Here is a 14,044-nt window from a genome sequence, read left to right on the forward strand (position 1 = left end):
TCTGTCCTCACCTGGCCCCACCCACATTTTACTAGTTTCTGCTTAACCAGTTTAGTCTCCTTCCCTCCCTGACTGTTTACTTTATATAACATGCTGCGGAAGCAACTGTTGCTCACTTTGCTCAGACCTGACTGACAGGACAGACTGAAAATTTGACAGTCTCACTTCGTCTTTAGCCTACTACTACCAAGAACCTAACAGCACCAGGGTGCATCAGTCAATCCCCATGTCTACTGACCAGGAGAGCTGCCATCTGTGTAAGGAAGACCTGAGGGACCCAGTCTCCATCCTGTGCGGCCACATCTTTTGCTCCATCTGCCTGAAGACCTACTGGGACCACGCTGACCACACCGGTTCCTACAACTGCCCACGTTGTCGGGTCACCTACAACAAGAGACCCACCCCGCGCCGCCTCCAGACCTCCCGCTCCTCCACACACTCAACCCACTCGCATCCCAGGATGTCTGAGACCTACCCTCCTCCACCTCCAGACCCAGACTACAACTACGCCGGACCACAAGATGTGGGATGTGATATCTGTATTGGGAAGAAGCACAAAGCCATCAAGACATGCCTGATGTGCCTGGCGTCCTACTGTGAGAGGCATCTAAAGCCCCACTATGAGAACCCTGCCTTCAAGAGGCACAAGCTGGTGGATGAGATCGGCCATCTGGACAGACAGATTTGCCCCCAGCATCAGAAGGGTCTGGAGCTCTTCTGCAAGACGGACCAGATGTGTATCTGTGTTCTGTGCACTGTGAAGGAGCACAAAGGTCATGACATGGTATCTGCCGAACAGGAGAGGTCAGAAGAACAGGTAAAACGGCTTTGCATGATTTTTGATTCAAACTTTTATATATTACGATGATTTATCTCTTTGAAGTAGTTGATGTTCTGTATTGTTAAATGACAAAGCCATTCGTGTAACAGGGTGAAAAAAAATACTTTTTTCTAGGCTTTTCAATAATTTGCCTTTTCAAAACCATAAGGTTTCTGTCGTCAATTGACTCCAGTTGTGTGACTGAGAGCGACAGGTTGATTGTTGGAATAGAGTAGCTAGTATCAGCCAAGCCCCTAAAACAAATACTTCAGGCAATCAGTTAGACCCACCCACATGAGTGAAAGCAGTTACTGTAAATGTGTGTGGGCTGGGGTGTTGCAATCTTCTATTCCAAGAACTACTATTGGCTAGATTTTATTACTGCATTGTCTGAACCTAATGCACATTGTAATAATGCATTTTGACGGCCATTTCAAATTACATGAATGGGGAGGAAAACGATGCCACTTCACTCAGCCACGATTTTTGTCTGTAGCATTTAGGTTGATCAGTTTTTTGAATATTTTGGAAACAATTGTCTGACTTGTGGGGCTATGTCACTGACGTCCTGTGTCCTCCATCCATAGCAACGTCTGGGTGCCACCCAGGCAGAGATCCAGGAGAGGATCCATGAGAGGCTTAAGCAGATGGAGGAGCTGAAACAAGCTGTGGATTCACTCAAGGTACATGTCTCTATAGCACATAAAACACAGTGGGTTGTGAAATTACACAATTACAATATACTGTTAAGTCATACTAAACATACTGTAGGTGTACTCACAGTGTATATTTCTAATGTGTGTCCTGGAGAGACAAATTATATTTTCCCACCAAGAGATTTCATGATCACAAATATCAATACATCACCAATAGAGTTCCATTATGACTGACCTCCTGGGTGTATTGGTACAACCCAAAATGCTTTAGAGATTTTAACAGCATGCCCATTAAGTGTGCCCCTTTCCTCTCCAGAGCTCAGCCCAGAGGGCTATGCAGGAGTGTGAGAAGTTGTTTGGCGACATGATGCGTTCCATCGAGAGGATGCAACAGGAAATGACCAAGCTAATTTCCTCCAATAAGAGGGCAGCACTGAACAACGCTGAGGGTCACCTCGAGCGTCTGACCCACGAGATCGCTGACCTCAAGAAGCGAGACAACGAGATCACACAGCTGTCACGCACAGAGGACCACATACACTTTATCCAGGTGACTAAAGGCTTGCACACATCGCACCGAATGTGGTTCTAGCGTTTGTCTTGCGATCGTTCAGTGCGCTTTGTTTTAGGAACCACCGTAAAATCTGTGAGCACTTGGTTCGCAAATGATGTTCAGAGGTGCTAGTTCTCTCGGGCTTTAAAGTCTAACACCCCTCACCCTAAAACAACTACTATAATATTTGGGCTCAAGCCAAGGAATGACACAAGCCATTTTAAACATTGCCTTCCCCCTAACACTATATATCTCATATTTGAGTGGCCCGCCAAGCTCATCACCCCAAAATAACCAGAACTCTTTGCACAATTTGGGTTAAGTGCCTTGCTCAAGGGCACATTGACAGATGTGTCACTTAGTTGGCTCAGGATTCGAACTGGCGACCTTTCGGTTACTGGCCCAATGCTCCTGCCACTTCAATGGGGCAGAAGGCCGTGTGTTGTTGTGATTCTGGATGGCCAGATGGCAAGTAACAATGATAAGAAGCTGCAATGTGGAGACTAGTAGTAGCTGGCTAGTTTTATCTTTATTTTTGATACCATGTCTTGTTTTGATGTCTCGTCTATGCTAATATGGCAAAAATTCACTAGCTTGCTAACCAACAACTGCAATGATGTATTTGAGACAACAATTGTGCAAATGCATTTGTTTTTAAATGAACATTGAAGACTAAATAGTTACATGTCAACAATCTAAGCCAACCCAGTCTGTTTTGACCCATAGTTGCACACGCGTCGGTTTTGTTGTTAAACAACCAACCTGTCTATAATAATTCAAGCCAGGAAATATGAAGCCAGGAAATGACACGAGCCAATTCAAATTATGAATGTGTCATTTGAAAAGAGGGCGTGTCTGTCCTCATCCATTCACACAGCTAACTGTCTCTTATCCTCTTTGTTGTAGAGCTACCACATGCTAATCGCTCAGACGGAGGCTGAGGAGCTGCCCACAGTCTCAGTGAACCCCTACTTCTCTTTCGGACCCGTCACCAAGGCTGTCTCTGAGATGAAGGTCCATCTCCATGACATCAGCAATGAGGAGCTGGTCAAAGTGGCCAAGACTGGTGAGGCAGTGAGATAATGCACTGTAACTTCAGTTAGTTACTGCCATTGCTGAATGAATGATGTAGAGCCAAGACCTAGATTAAACCCCAGACTTTTGTCATTTTTAAAACCATGGACTTGGAAATGCTTCAGTAATTTACAGTAAATTCTTAGAGAATATTTACTCAACCAGAACTTTTCCTGTTTCAGTGAACAAAATGCCTTTCTGCCAACTGGATGAAGCCAAAAGGAGAAATACTGTGAAAGGTGAGTCAATCAACATGAAACTCCCCACTGATCTCATTCTGGAAAATACTTGGAATGGTATTAGTTCAAAAACAAGAATATCGACCCCACCACTCCACCAGGCCTCCATCAAACCCCCAAACAACATTGTTAGGTGGTTGCTGAGGAAATATGGGCTTGCCTTGTGCTGTAGCTAAATTTCAGTAATAATATTTTCACAGGACAATTACGGCATAATCTTAATTTCAAATGGCTCCTTGAGTGATTATAATTTCCTTATTGCTCTGCTGTGCATAAGAAAACAAAATGGTTCCTCTAGTATTGTTGGAATAGTAAAGTAGTCTGAGCACCTTGATTTTTATTAGAGGGCACTCAACGGTCAGGTGGTGGCTCAAGTGGCCCTGAATATTTACATTGGCTGATAAGTTAACTCTCTTAGAACACCACACACGCATCAAGCAATTCTACACAAACACACACTCATTAAAGTTGGATTTTCTGGGGATATCCAAAACACTAATAAATCCCAAGATTGTAAAGTAAATTTCCATGCATGCAGTATCAGGCTATATTGTACAATCCAAATACAGTGTTGTGTATGTTTTTTGTTTACTTTTGCATTTCCTTCTCTTTGTAGCCGATGCAGTTGTTGCCGTGTACAAGACACCAAGCCAGGAGCCCCAGCACAGAGAAGACTTCCTGAAATGTACGTCTATTTAATGATTCACCTTCTGTGACTATACTTACCTAATCAAATACTATAGGACTCAGGGTTCATTCTAGTGCCATTTAATTATTCATACTATTTGATCATTTAAGTGTGAACTACTGTTCATAAATTGCGTTAAAACCACTATAAAGACAGGAGTTAGTCTAAAATACTACCTGGCGCCCAGCCCACATGGAAACAGGCTAGTGCTGTGATGGGAGTAGTCTTACCACATTCCTTAGATACTAGGTTTGTAAGTGGGCATGCTCAATGAACTTTATACCGGTTTACTGCGGTGAGTGGGAGTATAGGTTTGTAAAAGGGTTATACAGAATGACATCACTGTGTTGGCAAATCTTTCTAAGCTAGGTTACTTGACTACAACAACTATTGGACACTACAGCTTCGGCAAGTTTAAAACCTGCTCTGAATAGGACAATCAAGGTATAGAATAGAAGTGCGTACTGAGCATGCGGAAAGGGAAACATCGGTCACAAGCAGATTTGAATAACTGTGGTCCGAGCTATACATGTAAATAAATGGCTCTGCCTCCGGTGGTATTCCAGATGATAGGCCAAGTGGTCGATCTTCCAGACCAGATGGGCCGAGTGGTCGGTCATCTCGTCCTAGCCATGGCTACAGAGAGTACCACCAGTTCTGACCTGGCTGAGGGGGTGCAGGCGCACACACAGCAGCACAGCCAGGTGAACCAAGTCTATAGTACATGAGCTACTGTAGCTGTTCTACTCTACCTGCATGCTGGTGCACACCTGTCCTGCAGGGTCACAAGTTTTTATTTCGGAATTTTTTTGTTTGGTGGTTTACAGGTACAGTGTCAATTCATATATTCAGTTTATTTAACATGTACCTATGGGCTCTACAACTTTTTTTTTTAAGTAAGAAATACATACAGAAATAATTATTTTGATCAAAAAGGATTTTGTAATAGTACAATTGGTATGTAACCATGTTTTCCACCCCGTCTAGCAACACAGGTTAGTTGTCAGTGCCCACTCCCTTAAACAGCCAAGCTTCCTTGTCAACTGAGGATGCTTTTACATCCTCCCTTCCCATTTCCTCCCAGAGACCAGAGAACCCTCCCCATATTGTGCCTTCCCCCTACCAGCAGTAATCATCTGAGAGATTCAAGGAGCTATCACCGTTAAGTAATATAACATAGCAGATTGAACATTTACATTCATGCACTTTGAAAAAAAATGTGTAACTTTGTCCCAGAAGCATTTAACTGCAGTTCACACCCACATTATATGAAGGACTGTGCTTACCTGATTTAGGGCACACAGTGAACAGTTAGGCATGGGGCCAATTTCATCATATAACTTTCCTTGGTGTTAAATACAGTTCAAATAAAGTGTAAATTGATGGCTCAGATTATGGGATGTCAAGGTCATATTTTTCCATACTCTGTTCCAGTTAAAGGGTTGTTCAGATTCACTTGGATCTGAGGACCATACTTTTAATAGCTAGCTCAGAACATGAGCTTTCTAAAAGTTGTTTATATGCAGTGTATTCAGAAAGTGTTAAGACCTCTTCCGTTTTCCACATTTTGTTACATTACAGCCTTATTCTAAAATTGATTAAATACAATTTGTTCCTCATCTATCTACACACAATACCCCATAATAACAAAGCGAAAACAGGTTTTTATAAATGTTTGCAAATGTATTACAAATAAAGAAAACTGAAACCTTATTTACATAAGTATTCAGACACTTTGATATGAGATTCTAAATTGAGCACAGGTGCATCCTGTTTCCATTGATTATCCTTGATGTTGGAGTCCACCTTTGGTAAATTCAATTGATTGAACATGACTTTGAAAAGGCACAAACCTGTCTATATAAGGTCCCACAGTTGACAGTGCAGAGCAAAAACCAAGCCATGAGGTCAAAGGAATTGTCCGTAGAGCTCCGAGACAGGATTTTGTTGAAGCACAGATCTGGGAAAGGGTACCAAAACATTTCTGCAGCATTGAAGGTCCCCAAGAACACAGTGGCCTGCATCATTCTTAAATGGAAGAAGTTTGGAACCACCAAGACTCTTCCAAGAGCTGGACGCCCGGCCAAACTGAGCAATAGGGGGAGAAGGGCCTTTTTCAGGGAGGGGACCAAGAACCCGATGTTCACTCTGACAGAGCACCAGAGTTCCTCTGTGGAGATGGAAGAACCTTCCAGAAGGACAACCATCTCTGCAGCACTCCACCAATCAGGCCTTTATGGTAGAGTGGCCAGACGGAAGCCACTCCTCAGTAAAAGACACATGACAGCCCGCTTGGAGTTTGTCAAAAGCAACCAAAAGGACATTCGGTCCATGACAAACAAGATTCTCTGGTCTGATGAAACCACGATTGAACTTTTTGGCCTGAATGCCAAGTGTTACGTCTGGAGGATACCTGGCACCATCCCTACAGTGAAGCATGGTGTTGGCAGCATCATGCTGTGGCTGTTTTTCAGCAGCAGGAACTGAGAGACTAATCAGGATCAATGGAAAGATGAACGCAGCAAAGTACAGAGAGATCCTTGATGAAAACCTCCTTCAGAGCACTCAGAACCTCAGAATTGGGCAAAGGTTCAACTTCCAACAGGACATCATCCCGAAGCACACAGCCATGACACGCAGAAGTGGCTTCGGGACAAGTCTCTGAATGTCCTTGAGTAGCCCAGCCAGAGCCCAGTCTTGAACCCGATTGAACATCTCTGGAGAGACCTGAAAATAGCTGTGCAGCAACGCTCCCTATCCAACCTGACAGAGCTTTAGAGGATATGCAGAGAAGAGTGGGAGAAACTCCCAAATACAGGTGTGTCAAGCTAAAATAAATTTGCAAACATGGGGTATTGTGTGTAGATTGAGGGGGGGAACAATTTAATCAATTTTAGAACAAGGCTGTAACGTAACAAAATGTGGAAAAAGTCAAGGGGTCTGAATACTTTCAGAATGCACTGTATGTCATATCTTGTTTTCATTAAACCATTTCCATCATTACCCACACTTATTCATCAAGTCTGCTAACTGAATTTTAATGTTCAGAATTGTGAACTTATTTACTTATGTTTTATACCTTAAGACAAAATATGCTGCTGAAGAGATTCCATATATCAGGCTGCGGCTACAACTCCGTAATTATAGTGAGGAGGGGTCAGGGAAGGGGGAATGGTTTTACAGAGGGTCTTCTGGGGGCTGGGTGGGTTCCCTGTGGGTGCTACTTATTATTTTACATCCATGGGCATACCAACACTAAAGACAATTGTCTTAGAAAAATTATTGTATTCATTGCAAGTCATTTTAGAAAAATTATTGCAACACTAGTTATTCTCTTGTGGAATTTGAAAAGCCTTAATAGTCCTATCAAATGTGTAACAAAACTAATGTGTAATCATAATGATTTATAAGAACCTCAATTACCATTCTTGGTAAAGGCAAAGATCAAAAAGGCAGAAGCACTTTCCCAAAATGTATCCATAATTGAAAGAAAATTACTTTTATTACATCCATAATTTAAAGAATATTGCTTTTATCAATGTCTATGCACCAAATATATATTTTTTTAAATTCTCTGAACAGTATATTGTCTGAATTGACTGAATTCCAAATGGTTATTGGGACAGACATGAACCCCATACTGGACATGCAGGACAAATCTAATAAGACCAACTACAATCTTGCAGGGTCCCATTAATCATAGCCTGGTGTCCTGGTCCCAGATCTGTTTGTCCTGCCTTGCCAATTCATGAGAATTACCAGAGGAGTTGGCAAAACAGCACAGACCGACCTAGGACCAGGCTAAATTACTCGCCCTTAGTTTGTCTGGTGAAACTCAAGGTCACTTTGCTGACTTGAATGACTAGTAGCATTTGCAATATTATGTTTGTGGTAATTCAACTAACTACGTCTGACCTTTTTGACATTTCAGATTGGAGATGTGCTAGACGATAGGGTACTTAAATCTGGGACTTGGACTGTGTTTAGACAGGCAGCCCAATTAAAAAAAAAAAAATCCCACTAATTGGTATTTTGACCAATCACATCAAATATGTTTTAGAGCTGATCTGATTGGTCAAAAGACCAGTTAGTGAAAAACATATCAGAATTGGGCAACCTGTCTAAATGCAGCCATTGTTTTGTATAATTGTGTATAGTATTGGTTTTAAACAACCTTTTACATTCCATAACTAACCTTGTAATTTCTAATATTGTATGGGTATAAGGGTTAAATGATCAAGCCAACAGGAAAGAAGAGCATTCAGTTCACACAGTGGCACTCACTCATGACATGCCTTCTCTTTCTCCTCTCTCAGATGCCTGCGCTCTCACCCTGGACCCCAACACAGCCTACCGCCAGCTATATCTGTCTAGAGGCAACAGGAAGGCAGCCCTGAAGAGAGAACCGCAGGACTACGCTGACAGTGCCTCCAGGTTTGACTGCCTGCCCCAGGTTCTCTGCAAAGAGCCCCTGTCTGGAGGTGCCTACTACTGGGAGGTGGAGTGGAGTGGAGAGGGGGCCTCCGTGGGCGTCACCTACAAGGGCATCAAGAGAGTAGGCTATGGGGACAGCTGCCGCATCGGCTACAACCGCAAGTCCTGGAGCCTTTTCTGCTCCGATTCCAGCTATTCCGCCCGATATGGTAAAGACCAGGTGGAAATCAATGCACCCTACTCCTCCAGGATAGGTATCTTCCTGGACCACTCAGCAGGCACCCTCTCATTCTACACTGTGGGGGACACCATGTCTCTCATACACCGCTTCAAGGCCTCCTTTGCTGAGCCTGTCTACCCAGGCTTTTGGGTCTGGTATGAGTCAGCAGTCACCATCCGTCAGCTGTCATAATATTATATTACCTATGATTAAATTACGATTGTCCATGTATCGGTCATCATACATATTGTGATTCAAGTAAATATAATTGCATTTGTAATTTGACTTGATTTAGTATCCCCTTTTCTCAAATTGTACTATTTAAATTGGCAATGTTTTACTTTGTTCTATTGAGGTTTGAATTCATGTTTTATACTGTATATAAATCATCAGCTAGAGAGAGATATCTCCGACCAATTGGGTTTGGTGAGTAAAGGAATAAACCATGTTATCTATAATGTTTTCATAATCATGAAGGATCTACTTTAGAATAGACTGAAGTGTCAACTAATATATTTGATAATATATATTAAATACATTTAAATTTGAACTTATGTACTTTTGTATATTCTTGGTATATTAGACAAAGAGCAAAACAAATATACTTTGAATACACCTTAAATACATTGTATGTATATTTGTCATAAATTAGAAATATACTACAATTGTATTTATAGTCTCCTCACTACAAGACTTAGCAAATACACTTCTACTCATTAACCACATTAGCTATTGGAATAATAATCTTCTCAGTGGATGTTAACATTCTATTTTTATTCTGTATATTTGTATTATTCTTTTCACTTAGTCATTTAAATCGTTATTGTGGAGTCACTACAATGTTGTTGTTCCAACCTTAGTTTTCTCCTATCACAGCCATTTAACTCTGTAACTGTTTTACAATCACCAATCACTTCATGGTAACATCCCTATGCAGTTTCATTCCTGTCCTGCAGCTCATTTCAGAAGTATCTTTGATATTTCTGGGTGGTGTAATACATAATCCACAGCATAATTATTCACTTGACCATGCTTACAGATATATTCAATGTCTGATTTGATATTGTTACCATCAATCACTGCCCTTTTATGAGGCGTTCAAAGGGTGTTCAAATGGTCTTTGTCGTTGAATCTGTGCTTGAAAATCAGTACTTGATTAAGGGACCTTACAAATGTTGTATGGGGGACAGAGGAAATGTTAATCATAAACAAATAATGTCAACCCCTATTACTTCACACAGTCCATGTAGCATATTATGTGATTTGTTAAGCCACATTTGACTAATTTAGGCTTGCTGTAACAAAGGGGCTGAATTTGTATGCAATGGTTATATTTTAGTTATCTAATTTGTATTATTAATTTTTTACTTTGACATTAGAGTACTTTGAGTTCATTGTTGACAACAAATTACAATGAAATTAATTTTAATCCCACTTTTTAACACAATAACATTTGAAGAAATACAAAGGGTATGAATACCTTTGCAAGGCACTGTATACTTATAGTGTACTTGATCACTCACAAGCAGAGTTTCATAAAAACAAACCTGTGTCTTTTGAATGAATATAATAAATTACAATTAAAGCGATTGAAATTGAAGTATAGTTTTAATGAGTGTGTTTAAGTTGAATGATAGTGAGCATATAGTATACTTTAATGAATTTAAAGTACACTTTTAATAAGTATACTGAAGGTTGATAATAGTTTATTTATAGTACATTAAAAGACTGGAAAAATGATTAGTATAAAGTACACTTTTAATAAGTGTAATGATATTATATTTATAGTAGACTTAAGAACTTGCATTATGTTTTATCATTGATAAACAGTGCAATAAAAACATATGATGAGAGACAGAGAACATCAGGTCATAACAAGTGAGTGAGAGAGAGAGTGCATGTGAAGGAGTGACAGAGAGAGGCGGAGAGTGAGTGAACGTGAGTGATAGAGACTCCCACTCTCACTCAATCTCTCAGTCACTCACTTTCTCTCATTCTCTCTCACTCACACATACCCTCCTCACTCTCTGGCAGTGTGAGCAGTGGCAATTTTATTATGTAAATCTTGGTGGGGCAAAAATTTTTTTAAGTGCGATGCATGCCAGCAAAGCCACTACACAACACAACACTAAACTATACATTAATTGCACTATAATGGTGACAAACCGTGCCCACAAACTGTTAGGACCTACTTAAAGCTGTCCCAACAAGCAGAGTCCCAACAGCAGTCCCAACACCTTACCACATCTACACCTGGCTATCAGCGGAGCCTTGTCTGGCAGCGAAACAGTTCATTCAGCCTCATTTACTGACTTTAAAAAAACATAACTGACTTGCTGCCTTGCGAAACAAATGTGGTTTCTTGGAAAAATTCTGTATGGAGGAATGGTCTAAGATCCCTCCTAATGGGGTGGCAGGTAGCCTAGTGGTTAGAGCATTGGACTAGTAACTGAAAAGTTGCAAGATCAAATCCCCAAGCTGACAAGGTAAAAACCAGTTGTTCTATCCCTGAACAAGGCAGCTAACCCACTGTTCCTAGGCTGTCATTGAAAATAAGAATTTGTTCTTAACTGACTTGCCTAGTTAAATAAAGGTAAAATATTATCTTGACTTTAACATTAATCTGAAGACTGTTATTTATCTAATTACCTAAATATGTTTAATTGTTGCCCAATTAAATTAATCATGTAACAATTAACTCATTAGTATCCGGTGCACTATGAGAGCAGTTCTTTAAAGAGTTATCATCTCCCGAATTAAACTCTAAAAGGTCTTCACCTATCACATCTATAAACATTCAGGGTCCTGTGTGGCTCAGTCGGTAGAGCATGGCGCTTGCAACGCCAAGCGTCATGGGTTCGATTCCCGCTGGGGCCACCCATATGTAAAGTAGTGGCCCCAGCCGACTTGTAAGTCGCTTTGGACAAAAGCGTCTGCTAAATGGGATATATATTCAATTTATTAATTATAACCTTGTATCAACAGTTGTAACCTCCTTGTATCTGCAAAACGCATAGGATGGACACTTCAGACATGTAGTGGGTATACTTTCCAAGTTACAGTATTTCCTTTATAACATTCTTAATGACATCACAAAATAACAAACAAAATTACATTAATGTTCTGTAGATCGCCTCTGACTATTCCCCATGTTCTATGCTAGAAATGTTGTTCCAGTATTCGCTTTTGAACGTTTTTATTTAATTTATTTAACCCTTATTTTACCAGGTAAGTTGACTGAGAACACATTCTCATTTACAGCAACGACCTGGGGAGTAGTTATAGAGGAGAGGAGGGCGGATGAATGCGCCAATTGTAACGTGTTAGAGTTTTGGCGGGAAAAGTATCTTGAAACAAAGGCACATTCCTTTGGTGGATTTAGAGAGGGAGACTTCTCTCCTCGATTTACAACAGGGCGTGAGTTGTTCATCCCCACCAGTTCCCTCCTCCCCCATCTGTGGGTGAGAGGGGGCCTGGTTGAAGTTATTCATTGAATACCTGATCTGACCTATTTGGATGCTCACACCTTGTGACAATGTGTGATTCTGTCACTATCAATTGATGTTTGACATTTCAACAGGCTCTTAAACAACATACTAACTCTAAAATCAGTCAAAATGAATTATTTAGTGTGTATTATTATTATTTCAAGCTATAGCCTGCCTTTTAAGAAATCAGTTGTGAAGCATTTGTGGCATGCAGGAGCACTCAGCACTTCAACAACATGCCTATACATTTCACTGTTTAAAATTGTATATATTTTTTAAATTACTTAGAATGAAATTATAATTAAACGAAAAATCCCTTATTTGGCTATACAGTCATTCTACAAACTAGGCATGCATACTCGGCAGGCATACTCAAGCCATTTGTTGTTTAATGTATTCTATTTTATTACATGATATTGTTGTTCCGAAATAGATGTGTTGACTGTGATAAGAGCATCTGCTAAGCTAAATTAACAAACTAGGCATGCATACTCCACTGCATGATCCTCAAACTAAAGACTGGGCAAAATTGGTGTTTCTAAAACTGAATTCAGTTTTAGCAAACACAAGTTTGCCCAGTCATGTAATAAAATAGAATACATTAGGAAATTACTGCAAATAAGATGACAGATTCCTGCAGTGCCTTTATTATAATGGATATCTTTTGAACCTCTACCCTTGGCCACGGTGGTCTGCGAATCCACAATCGTCTGGCTACTTTTCAATCTAATGCTTTCAAAATGAAGAACAGTTCCTAAATCTGCTCTGGTCTGTCCTAGGAGTGAGAGTACATGGTAGGCATGTTCTCTGTTATCCACTTTATGTTTAAATGATTATTTTGTGTATAGGGGAGGGTAAATTGTTTTTTTTCAAGTGTTCAGGGAGGGTCTGCTAAAAAATATGCTTTACTGAATGGAGGGCTGCCCATTTTAATTTCAGAGGTCCGATTTTCACAGGGTATCCACCATCTGTGCAGGTACACCCTGTATATAGTCTCACTATTGTTATATTTACTGCTATCTATACGTGTTGTATTCAACGCATGTGACTAATAAAATTTGATTTGATTATAAATAACATACAGTCCCTTACTTTCAACTGTTGGTCTAACTCAAACAGTTCAGAATGTCACCACGGAACCCCTGTTTTAACTACATTTAAATGTCAAAACCCATTATTCTTATTTTTGTACCCTTTACCACAATTGTGAGGAAGTCAGTTCTGGTGACTTTTCTACTTCAAAACGAATGAAAATAAAATTATGTCGACAAGCATCTAAAATATAATTTCCCCCTCCATAAATTATTCTGGTGACGTGATGATCGATGATTGACTGCCGTTTGACAAATAAAAATATCCTCTCTCTTATCCACAATAATCTTTTCATGTACTGTATACTCGACAACCCGCACGTCCTACCAGCATTGTATCTGCGAGCTGTTGGCTAGAGAGCAGGTGCCAAGACCAGAGTAGGCACATTAGCTATTTAACGCAACAGTTTCTGTGACAAAACTATCAATGGAGTTGAAAATGCGATGGAAACCATCAAACTTTAGATTTTTACTTGGTGCATGAAAACTTAAGCGAAAAAGTACATTTTGTGTACACTACATCATCAGCACCGATTTATATCTTCATCAAGTCCATTTGATTGAAACATCCCAGCTAGCAATGAGGAATCGCCCCAGAAGCGGCCCTCTTCCGGGGGACCGGAACTGATTGAATCAGGCAGGAATCGGTTGTTGGACTCAGCCCGGAATCAAAATGAATGACGGCCCAAGTACATCTGGCCGTTTCCGTCTACCGGAATTCACCCGACTTTGCCGGCATCTTACCAGAATCCCCCCAGAAAGCGGCCTGATGCAAATTTAA

At 40.5% G+C, this 14,044-nt stretch overlaps 1 protein-coding gene across 1 annotated transcript; it reads left to right on the plus strand.

Moving 5' to 3' along the window:
• The first annotated feature begins 89 nt into the window (after nucleotides 1–89).
• ftr83 (finTRIM family, member 83) lies at nucleotides 90–10,273 on the plus strand. Its single transcript, XM_064980790.1, has 7 exons — nucleotides 90–817; nucleotides 1,408–1,503; nucleotides 1,793–2,026; nucleotides 2,936–3,095; nucleotides 3,286–3,342; nucleotides 3,959–4,027; nucleotides 8,347–10,273. Exons 1-7 carry the CDS (start codon nucleotides 227–229, stop codon nucleotides 8,874–8,876), a joined length of 1,737 nt encoding a protein of 578 aa, XP_064836862.1. The 5' UTR covers nucleotides 90–226; the 3' UTR covers nucleotides 8,877–10,273.
• Nucleotides 10,274–14,044: the final 3,771 nt, after the last annotated feature.

Source organism: Oncorhynchus masou, chromosome 12 (assembly GCF_036934945.1).
Source record: "Oncorhynchus masou masou isolate Uvic2021 chromosome 12, UVic_Omas_1.1, whole genome shotgun sequence".
Lineage (NCBI taxonomy): Eukaryota > Metazoa > Chordata > Actinopteri > Salmoniformes > Salmonidae > Oncorhynchus > Oncorhynchus masou.

What these genes read in the sequence shown, in the direction of transcription:
- ftr83 (XM_064980790.1), top strand. Translation starts at nt 227, where the DNA reads ATGTCTACTGACCAGGAGAGCTGCCATCTGTGTAAGGAAGACCTGAGG. An exon ending in AAGCTGTGGATTCACTCAAG is followed by an intron (nt 1,504 to 1,792) that starts GTACATGTCTCT and finishes TTTCCTCTCCAG; the next exon opens with AGCTCAGCCCAGAGGGCTAT. An exon ending in AAGGAGAAATACTGTGAAAG is followed by an intron (nt 3,343 to 3,958) that starts GTGAGTCAATCA and finishes TTCTCTTTGTAG; the next exon opens with CCGATGCAGTTGTTGCCGTG.